Raw genomic sequence first — 24489 nt, forward strand, 5'->3', positions numbered from 1 at the left:
CAGACCGAGGCAACGCCAACAAAGGCTTTGGTCATCGAGGGGAACCAAAATGCAGATCTATGACAGAAGTCCTCCTCGAAGGCAAAGCACTGTCGCCGTCTCCAGGCCATTACACTCACGAATGAGCGCAAGGACCTCTCAAAACGAACTCTCCGACTCTGGGTTGGTAACCTCGTGGGCTTCGAAATGTCAGCCAAATTCCAGGCAACATCCTGCTGCTGAGCACCCTAGTTCACCACTCCATTCAATCAGTATAATTTTCAATAAATACACACAAGCATATACAAATGTATATATAAATTGTTTGCCATCTTGGGTTTAGAAACTATAATTGTTGTGAACCTTTATCAGTCAATATATATAGTATCCAGTATTTAGTTACTAATGGTTGTAACTGATTGATTGATTAGGAGTTATCTGGCATCCTGACATCGAAGGTCATTGACGCCAATATTATTTGTTTTAGATATAGAAATAAATAAATGATAATTCAATTTAAAACAATAGAAGTAAAAACATCCTTATAAATTAGATAGCCTTCAGAAGACCTGCTTCTGAAATTGATTTAAAAATACCATTGGGATGGTAAGAAACATCGTCTGAGAATCTTGGCAAGGATGAACCCTCCATCCTCACCTCAAGCCTCAATCATATATCTATTTCTTTCAGTATAATGAGTGGGGCATTCGATCGACAAATGGTTGTAAATTTAATTATTTTTTTCAACATGTTTATTCTTCATAAATCAAGTAAAAAATGATACATATACTTACCGACCTTAATTACACCCTCCCTCTCTTCCTCATGTATGGTACTCATAGAAGGGGATGGCATTTCTTATTCTGTGAGGAAAGACATCTCGTCATAAGACCATAATGCGCTTTCTCCAGCGTCATTTGTCCGAGCACCAAATTTCTTTCTTAAGTTTGTTCTTAATATTTCAAATTTCTTCGTTACATCTTCAACACTCGAATCTGTATATCTCTTATTTCTGCAAGAGTGTCTGGTAGCCTTCATTTTTCATGCTGCGGTTACTATAGTCAACAGATTTGATCTTCCAAATGGAAGGCAAGCCTCTATAGAGGTGCATCCACTCCAACCAAAACACTCTCTCCTTGTCCTTCTTCGAGCTCAACATGCTAACTATCCGGTGACTTGAGAAAAGGTGATAAATCTGTCAATCTCACCCTCCCACTACATAATATTTAAAAGACTCAATAACACTGACAAGACTCACTTATGACCCTCCAATCATTACCTCAGACTATCAACGTTATTGACAATAATGAGACGATTGTCGTTAAAATTGACTAATGTAGCAAGTCCATTAAGATTAAGAAGTTCTTGCTTCGAAGGTAATAGAACTGTGAATCTGGGGTAAGTATCAAAGTAAGTAATTCTGTTATAAAAACTTCTATCAACTACAACTAGTCCTATCTTGGAAGGGGGGCTTGAACACTGAATGTATGTGAATATAGTTGGTCTCTACAAAAACATCCTGGCCCTCAGCCTCTACTGTTCAATAGTGACCTTTAATATTCGCTAAATAAACAAAGACAGACAAACATGTATACACATATACATGAATTTATAAAAATTGATCAAACCAAGAACAAATGATAATGATTTGGAATGATGTTCAAGTTTACTGTCATGCACATACAAGTATTTATTCATTGTAGTTACTACTGTACTATGGGGTTTGTTACTGAATGTTTGTTGCAGATCCTCAAAAATGTTACATGTTCCATTTTAATAATAGGAAATAAATTTTGCTCTAATTATGTACAGTAATGAAGATAAAAACTCGTAAATCATCAAACAGGTGGTAGATTCTAAAAAATAAAATGAATTTATGAATAACTCAAGGAAATATTAGTTCATCAAATAAAAAAAACAGTAGTTTTATGAACCCATTATTTTTATTTTATTTTATTTTCTGAGTTTAAATAAATACTGTATTCATTAGTATCAGTCTATTCTGTATTGGTAGCCACAAGAGTGATGCTCACAGTAATTTTGGTGTCCCAATCTACCAAGAGGTCTTGAAAAGGAAGGGACCACTTCTCCAAGAACCAGAACTGTTCCCATACAAGATTTATTTTCAGTTCTAATAAATCTATTTTTTGAGGAATGGACCCTACATAAAATATTCCACTGAGGAAGCCCCAATAATAGAAAATAGTAAAAGTTGAAAAACAGGAGCTCCTCTCTATGTTGGACTACTTTGAGGATTTTACTCATGTAAAGGATATATCGAGTATACAGCTGGAGACTAGTTGGATGCTACAAAGCCTATTCAGTAATAACTGCAATGTGTTACAATAGTCAAACTAGGAACTTCCAACCCTAGGGGAGGTCGTGCTCTCTCCAAGCAAAAGATTCTTTCACTGATATTGGCTATTCATGATTCAGACTAATTGCCTCTTACATTCAGACTCAAATCTAAACTTCTTTTATTGATATTAAAACCTTACCACAATCAACAATAGGTTTCACTCTACAGTGCATTTGATCCAATGTGCCATTTCAGCAAAAACTAGAGGGACACTCAGTAGAGCACAGACTGCCGCAGCAGCTTATTTCTCGACCTTGACCTTGACCTCAACATGTATTAATTGGCATGGATTTTCATACACTCAAATATGAACCCAGTTTGAAGTCTCTGTGACAATGCTCTCCAAACTAATAGTTGATTACGTGACGTGAATTGGACATTTTGCTTGACCGTAACCTTGACCTTTGACGTTGACCTACCAAATTTTAATCAATTCCAGCCTTTTACATAACAGTTAATCCTATAGGTTTCATTACCCTACAATTAAAATTGTGGCCAGGAGGCTGTTCATACACACATGCAAACAGGAAGTAAAACTTAACCTCATTCCAGCTTTGTTGGCGGAGGTAACAATGTCTTTAAGGGCTATTCCACAAAGGAAATCAATAACCATAACACTGATGATTTTCTAGTACATTGCATGCTGCTCCTTTACTATAGTTTTTTTTTTTCACTTATCATACTAACCTTCAAGTGAAATGAAAACTGTCAAACGGTCTAAGTCACCAAGATATTGTTTTCCAATCCCAGACAAATTCTATCATTCTCCTTTATTATTACCCATACTGATCATTGTTACTGTTCAGTATGTAGTTAATTAAGATTAAAGCTTCTTTCTGTTTAATAACCATAGTTCTTACCTATAGCAGCTGCTATACTTCACTGCTATCTTTCTGTCCTGCTTGATACTTTCACTTCACCACTACAGTACTTAAATTACGCTTCGCATAGTATTATAGTACATCCACAGCGGATATTGGCAAAACTTTAATACTTTTTAAAGGGTTATATCTATGAATTGATAGCTCTATCCTTCACTAGTATTCTAGCATGTATTCAATGCTTGTTGTCTCTGACCAGTGCATATCTAATACCATCTGTTCAACGGTAACACAATTTCTATTGACAACTAGAGCAATCTACTGAAAATAAAGTTAGTATCCTAAATAGCTAACCAACCTGTCACAACTTTCACAATTTGTAGGTACTGTATTCTAAAATAAGGATTTCTATCTTCCTTTGAAAGTATCATATTTATTGAACTTTGGCTGCATGTGGATAAGAAAATACCTTGGGCAGTATAAAGCAAGCCTCCACTGTGTGAATATCTCATTCGAGTCACTCTGTTTGGACTAACTGGCTGACTCTCCCACTTCCAAGGCCGTTCTCCAACACACCAACACACAAGACCTTCCCCAGTACTAGCCATCATGACACCTGAAATTAGTAAATATGTGATAGCTACTCATGGATAAGAAATCATCTTACTCTTATCATATTAATAACAAAGTAATAAAATAAAGAATAAAATCATATTACAAGTTTCTATGGTATTGTATGTCTGTTCAAAAAATAGAAAAGGCATGTTGCTGAAAATGGAAAGCTGTTATGAAAACATCACAAATTTCCTGAGATTATAATTTTCAAAAAATGTAAAACTTTCTGTTCCCTACTACTCCATCATTTCATAGATTGCAAAACAGAATCTCAGACACATCCTCTATTATTGAGAGGCCGAGATTGCACACACCCACATCTACACCTAATGCTTCACCTATCGTTGGAGAAATTTGTTGCAGAAACATCCTCCCTATGATGATTTCGTAGTAGAGTAGGGTCCCGAATTATGCGAGAATTTGGTCGATCAATGAACCCCCATGAATGGAAAATCGTATATTTCAAAACACACAACTAACAGCAATAATTCCATTAGGACCATGGCAACCAGTAACTTGCCTATTCAAACCTGTTTACTACCCATTTCCAATACTTTCTATGTACTACACTATATTTCTTATAATATTAAATTGTTATAAATCAAGCATTTAATATACTTTAAAGTTCTAATAACTTGAAAAAGGTTAAAATTACAACCAGGATGGGTGTAAATACCGTATATTTCCCGTTATAACATGAACTGAACTATGGACAAATTTGAATAAGTTTGTCATATCTATTGTATAAGACAGCTGGTGAATAGCAAAACCATCACTGTATAGACTAGCTTTTGTTGTAAAATTGAAAATCCAAAATTATCAAAATAAAGGCGATTTTATATCATATGTTTCCTAAACACGCCAAAAAGCACAATAAAAAATGGCAGCCATTGTTTTGTTTATGCTTATTTTTGGGCTCAAGCCATGTCGTCCTGATGGAAGGTTCCTATAAGTAGTTTCCTAGGGGATATTTGACTACAGTGATATTCCCAGAGAATTTTACCTTTAGGTCTCCAGAATTCTAACTCCTGGCGCAAATATCCTTAAAGTTTTTCTTAAGGATATCGCATAAATCAGGGGACGTATATCTTGATACGACACATAGCACTCTTCACCCCAAATAGCATTTTCGCCTCGAGGGGGAAGAGTGGCAAAAATAGAAGGGGAGCCATTATCAATGTTACCCTTCCTCGCATACTACTATTGAGTATCTAGATGGCGCCATATCCAAGATGGCGGTTATTCCTATTTTTGTAGCGAATTCACATGGTGGTGTTCCCTGTTGATCTAATGTTTTGATCGATTTTGTTAGGATTTATTATGCATTCTATAGCTTCTTTCGCCGTCCTGCAATCTCACCGCTTGCCGGCTGGGTTGCGGGGCCGGCCGGGCCCCTACATAAGCAGCTGTTTAGTCACGCAGTCTTTCCCTTATGGACACAAGGATCCGGGAAGGTTGTGCCGGCTATGATGGCTGCCGGTGGGAGACCCTTCTGCCGCTGAAGGTTCTTCAGTCCTCCCTTGGACTGCCATCCACAGTCCTGAGACCGGCAATGCCGACAACGGATCTTGTGGCTGGATGGAAGCTTGAATGATGCATTCTCCCCTTCCATTTGAACCTTCTTTCTAGAGGAAGACAGTAATATTATATACTTATATCCTTATTTAGTGTAAACATACATTTTAATAAGGCAGCCCTTCACTCCATGCTTTTTCTCTCTGTCAGCTAATGCCGCCAGGTACTAAACTAGCCGGCATGCTGCCGGCTGGGCCGGTGCCGCCAGGTACTAGCCCTGTCGGCAACATTCCGGCTGAACTACAGTATAGGGTTATACAGTAGCCAGTATATTTGCAGTATAGTATATATTGCAGATAGAAAACTATTGTATATTTTATACAGTAGTTACTTTCCAACATAATGTGTGTGTCCTTGCACAGTCTTTTGCTGAGACCAATCCTATATTGAAAGAATAGAATTCCTTCAATACTCTGATTAGAAATCAGTTTACAATTTACCCTACAATATTAAATAGTTTAGAAGGATCAGTGGTAGTACACTTTTTTATCCCTAGAGGTTAGAACCCTTCTCTTTTGAGTTTTCCCTGATCAGGAAACTCTATAGTCTTAATATTGGAAGGGGAGGTCACAGCAATTGGTTGGGAGGGATATACAAATATGTCTTTTCTAAATTCTAGTCCCGCCGGCATGTGCCGGCCAGTGCCGCCAAGTGCTAGCCATGCTGGCAACGCACTGGCTGAACTACAGTATATGATTATACAGTAGCCAGTATATCTACAATATACTGCAAACAGAAAACTATAGTATTTATTATACAGTAGTTAATTTCTAACATACCTTGTGTACCCTTGTACAGTCTTTTGCTGAGACAAACCCTATATTGAAAGAAGAGAATTCCTTCAATACTCTGAGTGGAAATCAGTTAATACTTACCCCACGATATCAAATAATTAGAAGGGTCAGTGGCAGTGTACACTTTTCTATCCCTAGGGGTTAGAACCCTTCTCTTCTAGGTTGCCCTGATAAGAGAAACTCTTTATCTTTAATATTGGGGGGGAGGTTACAGCAATTGGCTGGGAGGGATACACAAGTATGTGTTTCTCCCTATTTCTTTCTAGCTTACTATCCTAAGCTATAATAATTAAAATATGAATATTTGCATATCTGTTTATCATGTGAGATAAACCATCGTATACTCATTTTATTTACCTTTCTTTACAGGAGGAACCCCAGATGAAATGCGATGCGATCTTCTGCAATCATAGGAGTAAGTACTTCTACGGTCATAAAGCATGCAGGTCTCATGCCCCCTGCACCATTATTACCGAATCCCTGCAATATTGGGACACCCAAGTCTGCAATATCTGCCGGACTTTGGTGACCGAAGGTTTTGACGACCCCAAGTCATTGGAGTCTAGGGATGCGGCACGTAAAGAGCTGCTTAAGTGGGTAAGAGGGTTCCAGAAGAACTCTCCGGACCATACCTATCTAACGATAGGATGTGTAGCTTACTGTTCCCGAAAGTGGGTAGTAAAATGGTTGTGCCCCAAGCACGACTCGCACCTCCCTGCGTCCAGATTGCCATCGAGACAGATGTCAGGGAGGCGTTGCAAAGTATGGACATCCACCAGAAGGTAAGGATATCAGAAGTGTCTATGGACACTGAAAAGGATCTATTAAAGGATCATCCCATGGAGGAGTCTACTCTACCTCTGGAAGAAGATGATGATGTTGAGTCGGAAGTCCTTCCGTCTGTGCCGGCCCCGGAGCCTTTACCCTCGACGTCTTCACCTTCTACCCCTCCATTGGACAACATGAGCCAGGCACTGGCCCATATACGGATTTAATGGAGAACATTCGCAAACGAGGCGAAACAAGGGAAGCGAAATTCAAGAGAGAGCTCCGTGAAGCTCCACTTATCGCCTCCCGAGGGTCATTCAAGCGACCCAGAGGCCAAGACCTCCCGACCCGCTCCAAAACCAATCCCTGGAGCTATGCGGAGCTTATGCCGATTTTGAACGGCAAACTCTACATCTCAGAGAAGATGGGAGCTGTCCCCTTAGACGACATCCTGCTTTGGCCAAGCTTTAACGCTTTCCCTGATTGCTTCATTCGACTGAAGCATGAACTAATGTCAAAAGAGGAGACAGAACCAAAGGAGGTCATGGTTCTCAACCATGATAAGGCACAGGCTCTCTTGTCAAGTAGCCTGAGAAAGGCGGGCTATTCGGTGTCGAAAGTGTCCGCCTTGAGCAAAAAACACCCTACCTTTCTTGCTCCTGCTTCAATAGCATTCCCCTTTACGTGGAAGACATTTAAGGGGACCGTCCGCCATGTCCGCCATTTTTTTTCTAATGATCCAAATTACACAATTTCTATATATGTTTTAGACATATATAATACCTTCATCATATAAAAATTTCAAGTCATTTGATCAAAAACTTTTGGATTTATGAGCAAAAATCATGATTTAAAAAAAATATTTAGGTACATTTTTCCCCACTAGTATAATACCAATTGTATTGAAACTTATACCACAAAAACTACTCTAACAACCGAACAATTCTGTCAGACAGAATTTTGATTTTCCTTTCTCTTTTTTTTTTAATGAATTTTTATTTTTTTTCCTCGTCTAGACGGAAAATAATCGTGAAAAAAAATGTAAAACGAAAATCAAAATTTTGTCTGACATAATTGTGCGATTTTTATTCTTCTTTTCAACGATATCTTTTTCTCTAATATCGAACAACAAATAAGTGAGAAAAACGTACCTAAGTGGGAATAAGTATGTTTTTGAGTTATGAGCTCCCAAAGATTTGCAGCAAGCTTTCGCTTCTTTTCTAAAAGAAATCAAGATAATATTATTATGATAACTTTTATTATTCATTCCTACATAAATGCACCCTAAAGGAGGTATTTGAACCCTCAGTTTACTATTCCTGTTATGAGTTGCCTGCGATCTGTAATTGTTGCCAGTGTTTTAGCTAGCAGGTTTCAGCTTTGTACTCTTATCCAGGTTTCCCTCTTTCTTGGTTCTTTTTTCTTGTTCTCCACTTACTTTTTGTTCTTTCTATCACCTTATGTAACATTGGCATTGCTATAAAATTCCAGAGGACATTGTGAAAGCACAATCAACATACGAACTTCAAGTAAATAAACACATGCATTATAATTTCTATATGCTTTTGGAAACTTTGTGATTTTTTCGTAGCTGGTAGTTTTCATTCACCTACCCTCTACCAATGCCTTTCATATCTGCCAGAGGTACTAGATTTCGAAACATATGAGAGAGAGAGAGAGAGAGAGAGAGAGAGAGAGAGAGAGAGAGAGAGAGAGAGAGAGAGAGAGAGAGAGAGAGAGAGAGAGAGAGAGGAGAGAGAGAGAGAGAGAGAGAGAGAGAGAGAGAGAGAGAGAGAGAGAGAGAGAGAGAGCCTTTGGCTGATATAGATGACAGTTCAAATTGAGAGAGAGAGAGAGAGAGAGAGAGAGAGAGAGAGAGAGAGAGAGAGAGAGAGAGTTGAACATTGTTATTATAGTATTTGTATAAATGGGAGTTTTTTAATAATTGGAGAGAGAGAGAGAGAGAGAGAGAGAGAACTACGCATCTGTCAAACTCAGTCATACAGATGACGCCATAAGGATGACGTCATTATTTAAAGACCGCTATTTTCATTGTTTGGAAAAATGATTGACTATTTGTGCTTTCTACAACCTTAGGTAACATTGGCCTTGCTATAATGTTCCCGAGGGCGTTGTGGAAACAAAATGTACATACGAACTTAAAGTAAACAAACGCATACATTATAACTTCTATACATCTTTGGCATCTTTGGCTTCTGTTTTCTTGTTCTCCACTTACTTTTTGTTCTTTCTATCACCTTATGTAACATTGGCATTGCTATAAAATTCCAGAGGACGTTGTGAAATCACAATCAACATACAAACTTCAAGTAAATAAACATCACAAATTTTAAGTAATTTGTATTTTTCCTAACAATACTTACCGAAGAAACACATTATAGGAGATTACTGGTAACTCCTCTCCGACGACCAGATTTTTACGTAGTTTCCCCCTACTTCCATGTTCTATACTGTCCTGAATAACGGGAAATAACATGACCTGGGGGCATTGCCCGGGCAGGTCGCCCGTCTTTGAGAAGCTCTCTCCAGTAAGTTTTATGTAATGAACAATACCACGAGGTCAGTGGGGCACTGCGGGGACGGTTGGGGGGGCCCTAAACCGAAAGTGTTTCTTCGGTAAGTATTGTTAGGAAAAATACAAATTACTTAAAATTTGTGATTTGTTCCGACACAGAGACTTACCTCGAAACACTTTATAGGAGACTTACACCTTAGGAGGGGGGAGTGCCCTTTAGCCCTGACCCCGATGGACAGTAGGGAAAACTACGTAAAAGACTCATTAAGTGTGATATAACACTTACCCTTCTGCAATATCTTCGTTGTGCTTGATATGGCGAATTTTCGTCTTGTGTAATGAGCGATATTTCTTGATGACGACTGACGGTACGAGAAAGTTAGAAAAGGGGGGAAAATAGAACTCGGCTCCTTGTGTCTAGATACTTTATGTTTCGCGATTGAGCCTGGGGCTTGAGCCGTCAAACCGAATGCAGGGCTGAGATGACCGGCCTGATAGAAAACCCGTCTAGAGACTTTCTCGTACAGTCCTTGAGATAATGTGCGGTGAAGGTCGACTGGTTGGACCAAGTTCCCGCTCGAAGAACCTGCGCTACTGACATGTTCTTTTCGAACGTTGGAGAGGTGCTAATGCCCCGAACATCGTGAGCTCTGGGTTTCCACGGTGTAGGAAGACCTTGTTTTAAGTAGGCTTGCGTGATCACTTTCCTGAGCCAGAACGAAACCGTATTTTTGGATATGTTTTTCTTTATTTTTCCCCATGAGACGAAGAGATTCTTGATAGACGGGCGGAGGTTTGCCGTTCTCTTAAGGTATTTCCTAATAGTCCTGACCGGGCATAATTTTAGGTCCTCCGGGTTTCCTTTATTCGGGATTGCCGGAATCGAAAAACTCTCAAACCTCGGATCCCACACCGAGGGGTTCTGAGTCTTGGCGACGAAGGATGTGACAAACTTAAAGGTTACTTCCTTCCATCCCCTAGTGTGTTCCACCTCGAATGACAGTCCGTGTAGCTCGCCCACCCTCTTAGCCGAGGCTAATGCTAGCAAGAAGACCGCCTTGAGCGTGAGATTCTTGTCATCAATGTCCTTTAAGGGCTCGAATGGTGGTTTCCGTAACATATCTAGGACTCGCGCTAAGTCCCAACTCGGGATTCTAGGGGCGGAAGGGGGGCATGATTTTTCGAACGCTCTGATAAGCATGGAGATATGCCTGGAGGAGCCGAGATCTATGCCCTTGAGAAGAAAGACTTGACCCAGGGCCGCCCGAACTCCCTTGATCGCTGGAACTGACATGTCTAACTTGTCCCTGAGATAAACCATGAAGTCGGCTATCACGGGCACTGACGCTTCCAAGGGTTCTATCTTCTTGTCCCTGCACCACTTCACGAATACCGCCCACTTAGACTGGTAGACGGCTGTGGATGATTTCCTCAGGTATAGCGACATCCTCCTGGCTGTCTTGCCGGAGTACCCTTGCTTCTTCAGGAGCCGCTGGATAATCTCCAGGCGTGAAGACGAAGGGATTGCGGGTTTCTGTGAAACCGCTGAAAGTGAGGTTGTTTTAATAGGTCTGACCTGCCGGGTAGAGGCCAAGGAGGTAGGACGGTGAGGTTCCTTAGGTCCGCGAACCATTCTCTCTCCGGCCACCAAGGCGCTACTAAAGTCATCCTTAGGTTGGTTGCTGCCCTTACTCTGTTGAGGACCTGCCTTATCAGGGAGAAGGGGGGGAAGGCGTACACGTCCAGTCCGTCCCACTTGTGCTGAAAGGCGTCTTCCATTGCCGCCTTCGGATCTGGGACGGGAGAACAAAATACGGGGAGTTGCGCGTTCAACCTTGTTGCAAACAGATCCATTACCGGAGATCCCCACATCTGTATAATGTAGCTTGCCACTTGTGGGTGTAGGGACCATTCTGTTGCTACCACTTGCCCCACTCTGCTGAGGCCGTCTGCTAGGACGTTGTTCTTCCCTGGAATGAACCTTGCCGTCAGGATGACGTCCTTCTGTTACGCCCATTTTAGGATTTGAAGGGCTAGTTCGCACAACTCTTTTGATCTCAGTCCCCCCTCCTTCTTCACGTAAGCCACCACCGTTGCATTGTCTGACATTAGGGCCACCGAATGCCCTCTCATGACCTCCTCGAAGTGGTTGCAGGCTTCTTGGACCGCTCTCATTTCCAGGATATTTATGTGTAGGGATTTCTCCCCCTCTGACCACGCCCCCTTTGCTGTCTTTTCCCGGAGATGGGCTCCCCACCCGTCCTTCCATGCGTCCGTGAAGAAAAGAACCTCCGGAGGTTGGGAGGACAGTGGCATCCTCCTTAGGGTGTTCGACCGATCCTGCCACCATTCCAAGGCCTTCCTGGACTCCTGAAGGAGAGGAACCACAATGTCCGGGGAACTTTTCTGGTTCCAATGTTCTTTCAGGTTCCATTGAACCACCCTTAAGTTCTGTCTCCCGTGAGGTACCAGCTTCTCTAGGGACACCAGGTGCCCTACCAACCTTTGCCAATCCTGCGCTCTTCTGGGGTGACCCAGAAGGAAGGGCCGGAGCACTCGATCCAGGTTGTCCAGCCTTTCCGTGGTTGGGAATGCCTTGACCTGTAACGAATCCAGGACCATTCCAAGGTACGTCCTCCTGTTGGATGGGGTTAGCTGTGATTTCTCCAAGTTGACCACGATGCCCAGGGTCTTGCACAATTGAAGAAGATCTTCGCCCTGTTGTTTCAAGTCTTCCTTTGAGGATGAAAGGAGTAACCAGTCGTCCAGGTACCTGATGAGTCGAATGCCCCGTTCGTGGGCCCATATGGAGACCGTCGTAAAGACCCTCGTGAATACCTGGGGGGCTGTTGAAAGACCGAAGCATAGGGCCTTGAATTGTAACACCTAGGTACCCCACTTGACCCGGAGAAACTTCCTGCTCGACGGATGAATGGGCACTTGGAAGTAGGCGTCCTTGAGGTCTATAGAAATCATAAAGTCGCCCTCTCTCAAGGACGCCATGACCGTTCTTGGAGTGTCCATTTTGAAGGTCACTTTCCTGAGAAACCTGTTGAGGGCTGACAGGTCTATTACAGGTCTCCACCCTCCTGTCGCTTTTTCCACTAGGAACAGGCGGCTGTAGAACCCCGGACCCGGGAATGTCACTGTTTCTAAAGCTCCCTTCTGCAGCAACGTCTTGACTTCTTCGTCCAACGCTGCCCTCTTCGCCAGGTCCTTGGGCACCAACCAGTCTGCCTGCGTTGCTGGAACTAGGGGGGGTGTCTCTTCCATGAAGGGGATCCTGTAGCCCTCCTTTAGTACTGTAACTGTCCACGGATCTGCTCCGTGGAGCTTCCATGCTTGCCAAGTGAGTCTGAGGCATCCCCCTACCTGAGGCTTGGGCAGGGGAGGGGGGCCTCCCATCTTATCTCCTACGGGAAGAACGGCCTGTTCTCCCCCTCCTGGAGGAGTAGAAAGAAGACCTATACGTTGGGGGGTTAGAAGATGAACCTCTTCGGGGGGGAACCACAGAGGAAGACCAATGTCCTGACGAGGGTTCCCTCCTTCCTTGAGTTGGTGTGGTACGCGCGGCCATGGGTGCTTCTGTCACTGCCCTCCTGAAGATGGGGCGGCGTGCCGTCTGTGGCTTCAGGGTAGGTAGCTCCCTCTTTTTGGCCAACTTCTCCACGACCTCTTCCGCCTTCTTCGTCGGAATAAGCTGCTCCCCCCAGACGGAGCAGGTCTTCAAGGCTTTAGCTTCCCTGTCAGGAATCTTAATGGGAAGGTTCTTGACTAGGGCGTCTCTTCTCCGGAGAATCCAGTTTGCGGAGAGAGCCAAAGACTGAAAGGTCAGGAATTTAAGGGCGCGGCTACCTGACCCCAGCAACTCATTCAGAGCCTCCCGTTTTGCAGGTTCCATGGAGTCTGTAGGAATCTGGGTGCCTACTAGGGTGGTGGCCCACCAATCCAACCAGGAGGCCACATTAACTAAGTCCTTGGACATCTCCTCCATCATTGCCGACTCGGAAGGGGAGAAGAAGGTAGATGCTGCCGATGCCCTCCCGTCGGAGATGCCCTGGCACAGGATGTCTATGGTTTCCTCGGTCTTGCACGTACCGGTCGGCCTATTTTCTAAAGAGTAGTATTTCGTCTGCGACTTCAAACCCTGTAGGAGCTTTGCTGAGCTGTGACCCCTGCAGGAGTCGCTATTGCGGGATATGACCTTATCAATGTGAGTCTTTCCAATCCCCACGTTACTGGCCTCGGGAAGAGAGAGAGAGGACTTTTTCTGGGCGGGGACCGCTATGAACTTGTTCAGGCCTGAAGTCCAGGGTTCTTCCTCTTGAGTGGCGGGTTCTATAAGGTTGTTATAACCCCTAATTAAGGCAAGGACTCTCCTGTACGCTGAGTCCTCCGTCACCGCCGACTCGCCCTCCCCTCCTTCCGACCGACGGGGCGAATCGTGATCTCGGTCTCTGCCGTGATGGCGGGGTCCACGGTTCCCTTTACCTTCGACGTCCGCCGTCCCTCTCCTCTTCGTGGCCTTTTTCGGTGAAACGGTGTCCTCCGTGAGATAGTTCGACGGAGGTGTCCTTCCCCTTCTGGGGTCTCGATGGGGAGACCTGTCGAGGCTGCCCGGCCTAGACGACGGCCCCCTGCGCTGGGCGGGATAAACATCTCCAGGACGGGTCTTAGGCCTGCAAGATGTAGCCCTTCGCTCATCTGGTGATTCCCTGACGCGGCACGTGGAGGTCCTTCTAGGGGGACTGTCTCCTGCCCGCTCATGTGTCGAACCAATAGGCTTGGAAAAGACTTTAAAGTTGTTCTCTGGGACGAACACCCACGTCCCTTTCGGAGAGACTGGTCTCCTGCTTTTGGGTGTAGGGGAACGGGGACTCATCCTGTCCCGAGATCCTGTGGGAGACCGCGAAGGGGAGTTCCTCCGCACAGACCGACCTCGTTTCCACGTCCCTACTGGGGGGGTTGTTCTCCTGCTTTTGGGAGGAGGGGAACTGGGACTCACCCTGTCCCGAGATCTTGTGGGAGACCGCAAAGGGGAGTTCCTCCGCACCGACCGATCTCGTTTCCTCCTCTGTCGTCTCCTCCGTTCACTGCTTGACGAATCCGAAGAGTCACGTCCTGACGAGAAAGACTGACCCCCGTATCGTGACCTAGCACGTGACTGCGTTTTCTTGGGGCTACGCCGTACCCCTGACGGAGAAGGAATGGGGAGACTCTCCTGTAGCGAAGTCTTCGGCGGCAACCATCCCGACGGGCCCGCCAAACCGGGGAAGGCCTCGCCAAGGCCTTCCTCCATGTCCAGTGGGGACCTCATCGGAGTCCTCGGCACGTCCCAAGCCAATGGATCTTCTTGCGGGGACTCCTCTCTGCCGACGCCACCACTCGTCGCTGATGCCCCTGGAACTTCCACCCAGGAACCTGACGAAGAAAAAGGGACACTATTAGACCACATGGGGTCCCCCGACGAGACGTGGCCCTTATGAGAGAGAGCCACGTCCCCCGGACCCCCACTACACTCACTTACGGTCGCCTGACTTGCCTTGGCCAACGAAGGACCGCCCACAAATTCCCTCTCTTGGGAAAGAGGAGCCAACTGCATGTTCTCCCTGGACTTACCTCGCCCCTTACTTTGGGTAGGGGAAGGCGGATGTACCCTACCTGACCCTTCTCCTGCTGAAGTCGCAGGGGAAGAAACGCTAGTCTTCCTAGGGGACTTCTTCGATGCCTTCTTCTTTTTGGTACGGAATTTTATCCACTGGACCTCGGGCCAATCGGCACATTTGGAACACTTATCCGACGGCGAACAAGCTTTACCCCTACACGAGGTACACAACGTATGCGGGTCAACCTCGGGCTTAGACAGAAAAGCCCCGCATGATCTACCGGCCCTAGGCCCAGGACAACGGCGAACGCGTTCCATAACGCAACACAAAGGGCCGTAGACACAAGCAAGCCACAAAGGAAAAGCACTAAAACACTAGGGAAGCACAAGGGAGCGAAATCAAAAGCACGTAGTAAAAGCACTAAACACACACTGAGATCCCGATCACGTGGGAAGCACGTGGAACCAAACACAAAGGGAATCGCACGGAGTATGAGGAGCTTCGTGAAGCACGTGTGTTCACGAACCGACCAGAAAACTTACTGGAGAGAGCTTCTCAAAGACGGGCGACCTGCCCGGGCAATGCCCCCAGGTCATGTTATTTCCCGTTATTCAGGACAGTATAGAACATGGAAGTAGGGGGAAACTACGTAAAAATCTGGTCGTCGGAGAGGAGTTACCAGTAATCTCCTATAAAGTGTTTCGAGGTAAGTCTCTGTGTCGGAACAAACATGCATTATAATTTCTATATGTCTTTGGAAACTGTGATATTTCGTAGCTGGTAGTTTTCATTCACCTACCCTCTACCAATGCCTTTCATTTCTGCCAGAGGTACGAGATTTCGAAACATGAGAGAGAGAGAGAGAGAGAGAGAGAGAGAGAGAGAGAGAGAGAGAGAGAGAGAGAGAGAGAGAGGAGAGAGAGAGAGAGAGAGAGAGAGAGAGAGGTTGAACATTGTTATTATAGTATTTGTATAAATAGGAGTTTTAAATAATTCGAGAGAGAGAGAGAGAGAGAGAGAGAGAGAGAGAGAGAGAGGAGAGAGAGAGAGAGAGAGAGAGAGAGAGAGAGAGAGAGAGAGAGAATAAAAGTATTTGTATAAATGGCAGTGGTAAATAATTCGAGAGAGAGAGAGAGAGAGAGAGAGAGAGAGAGAGAGAGAGAGAGAGAGAACTGCGCACCTGTCAAACTCAGTCATACAGACGACGCCATAAGGATGACGTCATCATTTAAAGACTGCTATATTTTCATTGTTTGGAAAAATGATTGACTATTTGTTCTTTCTACAACCTTAGGTAACATTGGCCTTGCTATAATGTTCCCGAAGGCGTTGTGGAGACACAATGTACATACGAACTTCAAGTAAACAAACGCATACATTATAACTTCTATACATCTTTGGCAACTTTGGCTTCTGTTATTGTAAGAGTAGATTTCGTTCATCTACACTCTACCAATGCCTTCTATTTCTGCCAGACGTACGATAGCTCGAAACATAAATGAAAAATCGCTATAGATATGCAAAATTAACACACAAAGACGATTTTGTCAAACTCAGTCATGCAGACGACACAGTAAGGGTGACGTCATCATTTGAAAACCTCTATATCTTCGTTATTTGTAAAAATAATTGGCTGAAACTTCTAGGGAGTATGTACGACATGTTTACGCATACATAGAAGCAATAAAACGATTTTCTATTTCTGAAAGTTGTTATGTCAATACCCCATGGGGGACGGTCCCCTTAAATCTGTTGCCAAGGCAGTGGAGGCAGTCAAACCATGCCCTGCACTTGAGGAGTGCAGGCCTCTGTCGCTAGCCTTGCCCATGCAGGAGAAAGAATGGAAGGAAGTCCACCTAACCTTCTCAGTAGGGAAACTGGACGCGGACATCGCTGGACGACAGTTTAGTGAGAATCTCCCTAAACTTTCTGACTTTCTCTTGTGCAAGGAACAAGAGACGAAGGAGAGACTTGCGGCCTCTTTATCCCTACAAAACTGCTTAGAGATGTGTGCAGGCCAATGAAGTACCCCAGATATGCTCATGGTCCTGGCCAAAATGCATATGGCCACCTTAGTAAAGGACCTGTATGCTTTCATGAAGGCTAGGAGAGCCTGTGGAGAGTTTGTGTTTGCTGCTGCAACAGTGAAACATGAACCCAGGAAGCTGATATCTTCTAACATCTGAAGTAAAGACCTCTTTCCGAACAAAGTAGTCAAAGAGGTAGTCGAGAAAGCCATCACGGAGAATAGGAACCTTCTCAAGAAGTGGGACATCTCTCCAAAGAGGAACTCTTCCCCGGATGTGGGTCCCCAACCTAAAAGGAAGACGAAGAAGTCTAGACTTTTCCATCGTCCTGCTCAACAAATTCCACAGTTACTATGACCGCGGTGCCCCAGGTAAGCGGTCGAGGAGGTAAACCCTCCGATCAATCGAAGCAAAGAGACGCTTCCGGTAGGAGGGAGGCTCCAACAATTTCAGGATCGTTGGACCTTCGATCCTTGGGCCCACTGCCTAATCAAGATTGGACTAGGATGGAAACTGAACAAGTCTCCACCATCATTTCCTCAACTCTTCCAACACTCCAACCCCAACCACGTATTAGAAGAATATACCCTATAGCTCTTAAGCATACAGGTTATAAGGAAAGCAATGTCCATCAAATTCCAGGGAAGGCTGTTTTGTGTTCCCGAGAAGGACTCAAGAAAACTCAGGAGTCATTCTGGACTTGTCACCACTCAACAAGTTCATAAAAAACAAGTTCAGGAGGTTAATCCTTCTACACATAAGGACCCTATTACAAAAAGGGGCATTCACAGTCTCTATAGACCTGACAGATGCCTATTGGCACCTTCTAGTCAGTCGCCCCCTCTCCTCCTACCTAGGATTCATAGGATTCAAGTTACAGAAAATAAAGTATGTTCTAAGAGCCATACTCTTCGGACTAAACATAGTCCCAAGTATCTTCATGAAACTGGAAGATGCAGTCGTGTAACAACTATGCCTAGAAACTGTTCAGGTAGCAGAGTACCTGGACGACTGGCTGGTGCGGGCAGCATCCGAAACGGCTGGTCTGCAAGCATCTAAGGAAGTAACCAAGTTCCTGGAACATCTGGGATGCAAAATCAACTTCAAGAAGTCTCGACTATCTCCAGCTCAAGGGTTTCAATGACTGGAAAATCATTAGAACCTGAGGTCACATTGTCTCTCCATTCTCTCAAGGGAGAGGAAGGAGATCGCAGGGTACGTCAAGAGACTACTGTAATCCGACAGGATTTCAAGACGCCAACAGGAAAGAGTTTTGGGCTCTCTCTAGTTCGCAGCAGTAACAGACCCAGTGCTAAGAGCACAGCGGAAAGATGCATCAGGAGTCTGGAGAAGATACGCATCAAACGCTCAAAGAGATCTAAAATGACCGATATCAGTCTAATTTCGATCACTTCTCAACCCATGGCAGAAGGCCAAGAGCCTAAGGAGGACCGTGCCCTTGCAACCACCTCTGCCGTCAATGACCATCCACATGGATGCCTCGACGGAAGAATGGGGAGTTGACTCCCATCAAAGGAAAGTCCAAGGGACTTGGTCATCTCTGTTCAAGGCCTTTCTCATCAACATTTTGGAAGCCATGGCAGTCCTTTTGACGTTGGGAAAACTCTCCCCTCGCAGACCAGCCCTCATCAGGCTGATCTTGGACAGCGAAGTGATAGCGAGATGTCTGAACCGACAAGGCTCGAGATCGTCCCATATAATCCATGTGATATTAACCATCCTTTGTCTAGAGAGATGGCACCTATCAGCAGTTCACTTACAAAGGATTTGCAATGTGACAGCGGATGCTCTATTCAAGCTCAAGCCAATAGAGTCAGAATGGTCCACAGACGCAGACTCATTCTCTTCCATTTTGGAACAAGTCCTGGAACTGCCAATCGACCTCTTCATGATGAGCGTCATCAAGAAACTATCTTGATATGTAGCTCCACATGAGGACCCTCTAGAGGAGCTAACGGACGCCATGTCCCTAGTTTGGAACGAATGGACCTGGAATTTCCTGTTCCTTCCATTCAATCTCCTGCTGAAGGCCCTCAACATGCTGAGATCCTTCCAAGGAACGGCAGCTCTAGTGGCTTCCAAGTGACCCATGAGCATCTGGTTCCCTCTACTGATGGAACTGAGGCTGAGACTGGTCCTTGTACCGAACCCAGCTCTATCTCAACGGGTTCTGAAGTCGACTGTCTTCGCTTCATCACAGAGATCCCAAAATGACAAATTCAGAGATAATTTGTATTTTTCCTAACCATACAAACCTTAGCTATTTACATAGGGTATTGACTTCGGCGTAGCTGAAATGGCGAGCCATTAGATTTTAAACGAGGGTTAACTACCCCTGCGCTAGTAAGCAGGGGTAGGGGAGGGGTAGCTAGCTACCCCTCCCCCCTCACACACTGGTGAACTGATTCACTTCGCTTAGAGGTAGGCCTTGACTTGGGGGACAGGGCTGGCGGGCAAATATGTGTAAATAGCTAAGGTTTGTATGGTTAGGAAAAATACAAATTATCTCTGAATTTGTCATTTGTTCCGTAACCGAAATACAAACCACGCTATTTACATAGGGTGACTTACCCCTTAGGAAGGGTGGAAAGTCGCCAGCCATACTGGCTTTAGCTTTACCTGGGGACTCAGAATCCGAGTGAGCAGCACTTCGAGAAAGAGTCCCTGCACCTCGCAAGTTCCATGCTCCGCAAGGAGTGTGCAGCCTACATAAGCTTGTGTGTGGAGGGAAGAAGCGTGATTTGTCCTAGGCTGTCGACCTGAAGACCTTTAGATGGAATTCTGGACTAGGACTTTCCCAATACCACCTCGTCAGGGTATGGGGGACGCGAAAGTATCATTTTAATACTAGGAACACAAGGAAGCATGGTTTACCTGCAGAGGTTTGAGGTCAGCTATGCAGAGAACCTAGGATGCTGCTTTCCCCAAGAGAGGGGAGGATGAAGAAAGAGGTAAGGGCCAGACATACCTCTTTCAATCATGCAGTCTGACACCGGGTAACAATGCCCCCAACCTTCTGCTACCTGTCCATTAAGGAGCCTGAGGCTAGACCAGCTGTTGTGTAGCCACCACAGGCCGATAGAAAAACGTATCGAGGCTCCTGTGGGTCACGTCCTGCAGGTAGTGAGCTGTGAAGGTAGTCCGACACTTCCAGACTTCAGTTTGTAGCACCTGCGTCACAGAGTAGTCTTCTTAGAGACGTTGCGATGCCTTTGACATCGAGTGCTCTAAGGCTACATGACGGAGGGGGGTCTGGATTCAGGGCGAGACAGATGGTCCTAGAATCCAAGCTGCAAAGGAATTCCTGGTGACCCTCCTCTTCGTCCTTCCTGTGCTCCCCAACAGGGCTGCACGTGAGGACGAACTGCAGCTGTTCTTTAAGATAACACCTCCGACTCCTTGCTGGGCATAGTAGGAGAAGGCCTGGGTCATCTGTTACAGAACGGAGACTCGAAATCCTGAAGGAGTCGAACCGAAGGTTTGGGACTCCAAGATCTTGAGTCTAGAAACCGACTCAGGGACGAACCCGAACGTTACCTCTCCCTATCCTCTTGAATGGGCGAAGTCGTACGAGAGACCATGAAGTACGCTGATACGCTTGGCCGAAGCCAGAGCGAGCCGGAGTACCGTCTTCTAAGTCAGGTGCCTGTCCGATGACTAGCGTACTGGTTCACAGGGAGAAGCCTTAAGATCCCTAAGAACCCGAGCCATGTACCATGGAGGAGGTCTCACTTCCGACTGGGTGCAGGTAAGTTCGTAGCTTCGTATGAGCGAAGAAAGATCCAGCGAGGAGGAATTGTCTAACCTTAGAGCCTGAAGGCCAGGCTTGAGGCTGAGCGATAGGCTTTACTGCCGAGAGCAAAAGGCGCAATTCCTCCCGCAGATGGACAATAACTCCGCTAACGCTGGAATAGTGGCATCGAGAGGAGAGATACCTCTCCCACGACACCAACCACAGAGGACTCTACACCTCGCCTGGTGGACCCCTGCGGATGACTTCGCAGGTGTCAAGACATCCGCTCCGCGACCTGTCGCGGAACGCCTCTCTCAGTGAGGAGATGCTGGATGGACTCCAGGCATGGAGCCGAAGCGGAGCTACGGCTTGTGGTAGATGTAGTGGTGTGGTTGCTATAGCTCTTGTCGTGGGGAAAACTGTCTCAAGAGTTCCATCAAGGGATGCAGAAGGTTCGAAAACCACTCTGCCTGATGCCGTAGCGGAGCTATCAGAGTCACCGACAGGTTGATCGAAAGTCTGGTCTTGTTGAGCCCCCTTTCCCCACAGACCCAACGGTGGCAAGGCGTAGACGTTGATGTTGTCCCACCGATGTGGGAAGACATCTCAGCAGGGTGCCTTGGGGTCCGGGGCTGGGGAGAAGTACAGCGACAGCTTGAAATTCAAGGTCGTCGCGAACAGGACCACAAGGTCCGAGCTTGCTGGCTACTGGGGTTCCAAAGACCACTCGGTACTCTCTACCTGCGATGCCCTGTTCAGACTGTCGGAGAGCACATTCCTTGTCCGGAATGAAGGGAGCCGATAGAAGTATTGAGCGGACTTCAGCTCATCTCAGTATCTCTACTGTAGGATGGGAGACTGTTATGAAAAAGTACCTCCCCGCTTGATGAAAAGCAACTACCGTGGTGTTGTCGCTCACGGAGTGACTCGCCGGTGCCTGTTGGGACTGTTGATGGCCAGAATATGGCCTTCATCCCTAGCCAATTGATGTGGAGGTACCCTTCTAGCTCTGGCCATAGGCTTGAGATCCTTTGGTTCAGAACGTGGCCCGCCCCCTTTTTTTTGATGCGTCCGAGGACAGCATCAAATGCGGAGGAGGGACGAGAAGATCCACTCTCTAGCAAAGGCTTCGTAGGTCAACCACCACTGCAGGATCCCTCGTTCGGCCGGTCCCATAGGACCAAAATGTCTGGGGAATCATGGTCTTGAATCCACCAGGACTTGAGTCGCCAAAGCAGGAGACTCATTCCGAGGCGAGTGTTAGGGACTAGAGGGGTCAAGGAGGAAGGTGACCTAGGAGGCGTAACCAGAAAAGGGCTGGAGACTCTCCTCGCCTGAGGAAAGATTCTCCTACTCTCCTCCGCCTTGCTATCCTGTCATCTGAAGGGAAGGCTTAACGGAGATTGGAGACTAAAATTAAGCCTAGATATACCAGTTGTTGCGATGGAAACAGAGAAAACTTCTCGATATTACCATGATCCTTAGATCTTGGCAAAGTCCCATAGGCTTGTCTCGGCGTCGAAGAAGGGTCGATACCGAAACCGCCCGGGTAACCAGTCATCCAGAAAGCGAAGGAGGCGGATCCCGCTCCTGTGTGGACATGAGGGTTCGGGATGAACTTCCTGGTGAAAGCCTGCGGAGCTGAGGAAAGATCGAAGCACCGCACCTTGAACTGGTATATCTGTTGCCTAGGCTGAATTCCAAGTACTTCCTGTAAAGATGGATGGACTAGGATCTGGAAGTACCTGTCTCTCGGATCCAGTATGCACGTGAAGTCTTGTGGTTTCCCTACAAGTCTGATCGAAACTGTTGTATCACACTGACCGAAGTTTGTACGACAAACTTGTTCAGGGCTAAGAGGACGATGGCGGGACGCCAGCCTTCAGGCGCTTCTTCAAGAAAGAGTCGTTTGAAGAACCTTGGGGGTAGCCGCCGACAACCTTAGAGAGCATCCTTCTAGAGCATGGTTTCGCCCTCTGCCCGAGGGGCTAGCCCCTTTGCCGATCCCATGGCATAGGGGCTCAGCGACACCGGATTCGCTGATAGGGGAGGAAGAGATGCTACGAAACGAGACACGAAACCCCTGGCTGATCATGGAGATCGTTTAGGAATCGGCCCCGAGTTGCTGCCACTTGAAGGCACAAATCCAGGCATACCCCCCCCCACTGGGGGATGCAGGTAGGGGTTGCCAATCCTAGCATTTGCGGCCTAGGTCGCCCCCTCTAAGATTATTGCCCTCCCAGGAGGGCTCCTTGCCCTTCGTCCCCGACAGGAGGGGGGAGGCTGCATAGACACCTTGTCTAGCTGCCCGTGCCAGTTCTGATGTCCTAGGCTGAACGAGGCTGTAGAAGTTGAGGCGCTGGAGGCTTGTAGGGACTGGAAATAAGCGCCTTGGAGGAGCGAATCGTGATACGATTCTCCCCACCTCTCAGTTGCTCGTTCCTTGTCCTTGGGCTAAAACAAGCCCCTTCCAAGGATGGAAGAGAGAGTCTGGGTTGCCGAAATCCACGGTAGGGACCAACGAGAGAAAGCCTCTCGGTCACTGCATCTCAATGCTTCAACATCGAGTTTGTCCCCAAGTTCGACACTTGGTGTCGGGAAACGAAAGGTGCATGTGTCCGAGAGGAGGAAAGTTCCATAACCTTCCCGGAGCTACCTTGTATAAAACCTCGGGTCGCGACCGGATGGCCAGAGACTCAAGCTCGACGATCAGCCACGAGGTGGTCTGCCTGGCACCCTTCGCGGCTTCCTCCTGGTTCAAGATTCCCGAAGATGAAAATGTCACCTGCCCGGCAGAGAGTTTCTCGAGGGAAAAACCCCGGAAGGTTCGTTGCACGGAATGGTGGAGAGGGAGAGCTAAATCAGGCTACCCCATGATCTCGAAGTATTCCCACTGTTGACGACTGACAGAGGCAGTGTCAGCAGCCACCGTTGGAGGGAAGGGAATAGGGCGATCCTGAGGAGAGGGATGATGGGGCCTGCCTGAAGAGGCAGAAAATGTTACCCAGACTCTTCTGAAGATTCTTCATGGTTTATACATGTCATGCTCTGCGCTTACGAGGTGAAGATCGTGACTATGATGATCTGAAAGTACGCGCTCCAGAAACACTCGCCAGGTTGCCCGTGTTGCGAAAACCCGACGGGAATCTCGGTCGAAATCGCCCTTGGCGCTCGCGCGATTGTACAATCGTTGGTTCGCGCGCGGGCGAACACGTGTGCGCATGCGCGTGGGGACGCGTGGGCGCGCGGGCACGTGGGTGCACGGGCGCGGTCGGAAGACCAAAAAACGCGTAAGTGAGTGATGGCGCGATTGGCGAGCGATGGTTCATTGCGGAAGATGGCACGTCGGCGAGCGATGGCGCGTTAGCGAGCGATGGCGCGTTGGCGAGCAATGGTGCGTAGCGACTGATCGCGTAGAGGAGAGCCAACGCATGGCCGCGTACGGCGATCTGAAGCGTGGCCGCGTTGAAAACGCTAGCGGGCAGGCGAAGAATCGCGCGCGATCGCTAGGAGATCGCCGGCGCGTAGGAGATCGATGAAGCGCGGTTGCGCGGCCAGAAGATATCAGCGAGGGGAAGAACCAGATGGTGAGGTTGCACATAATAGCGAACGCTCGTGGGCGAGAACAGAAGACTTCTCGTGGTCGCGCGGGCGC

General features: G+C 46.6%; 1 protein-coding gene across 1 annotated transcript in view; it reads right to left on the reverse strand.

The window, feature by feature from the left end:
- LOC137648877 (uncharacterized) overlaps window positions 1-24489 on the reverse strand; it is a 139317-nt gene that overhangs the window by 52872 nt on the left and 61956 nt on the right. The window contains exon 6 of the mRNA XM_068382053.1: window positions 3629-3775. Within this exon, the coding sequence (XP_068238154.1) occupies window positions 3629-3775 (147 nt within the window). The remainder of the gene's footprint in view (window positions 1-3628; window positions 3776-24489) is intronic.

The sequence above is a fragment of the Palaemon carinicauda genome, chromosome 1 (genome assembly GCF_036898095.1).
Source record: "Palaemon carinicauda isolate YSFRI2023 chromosome 1, ASM3689809v2, whole genome shotgun sequence".
NCBI lineage: Eukaryota > Metazoa > Arthropoda > Malacostraca > Decapoda > Palaemonidae > Palaemon > Palaemon carinicauda.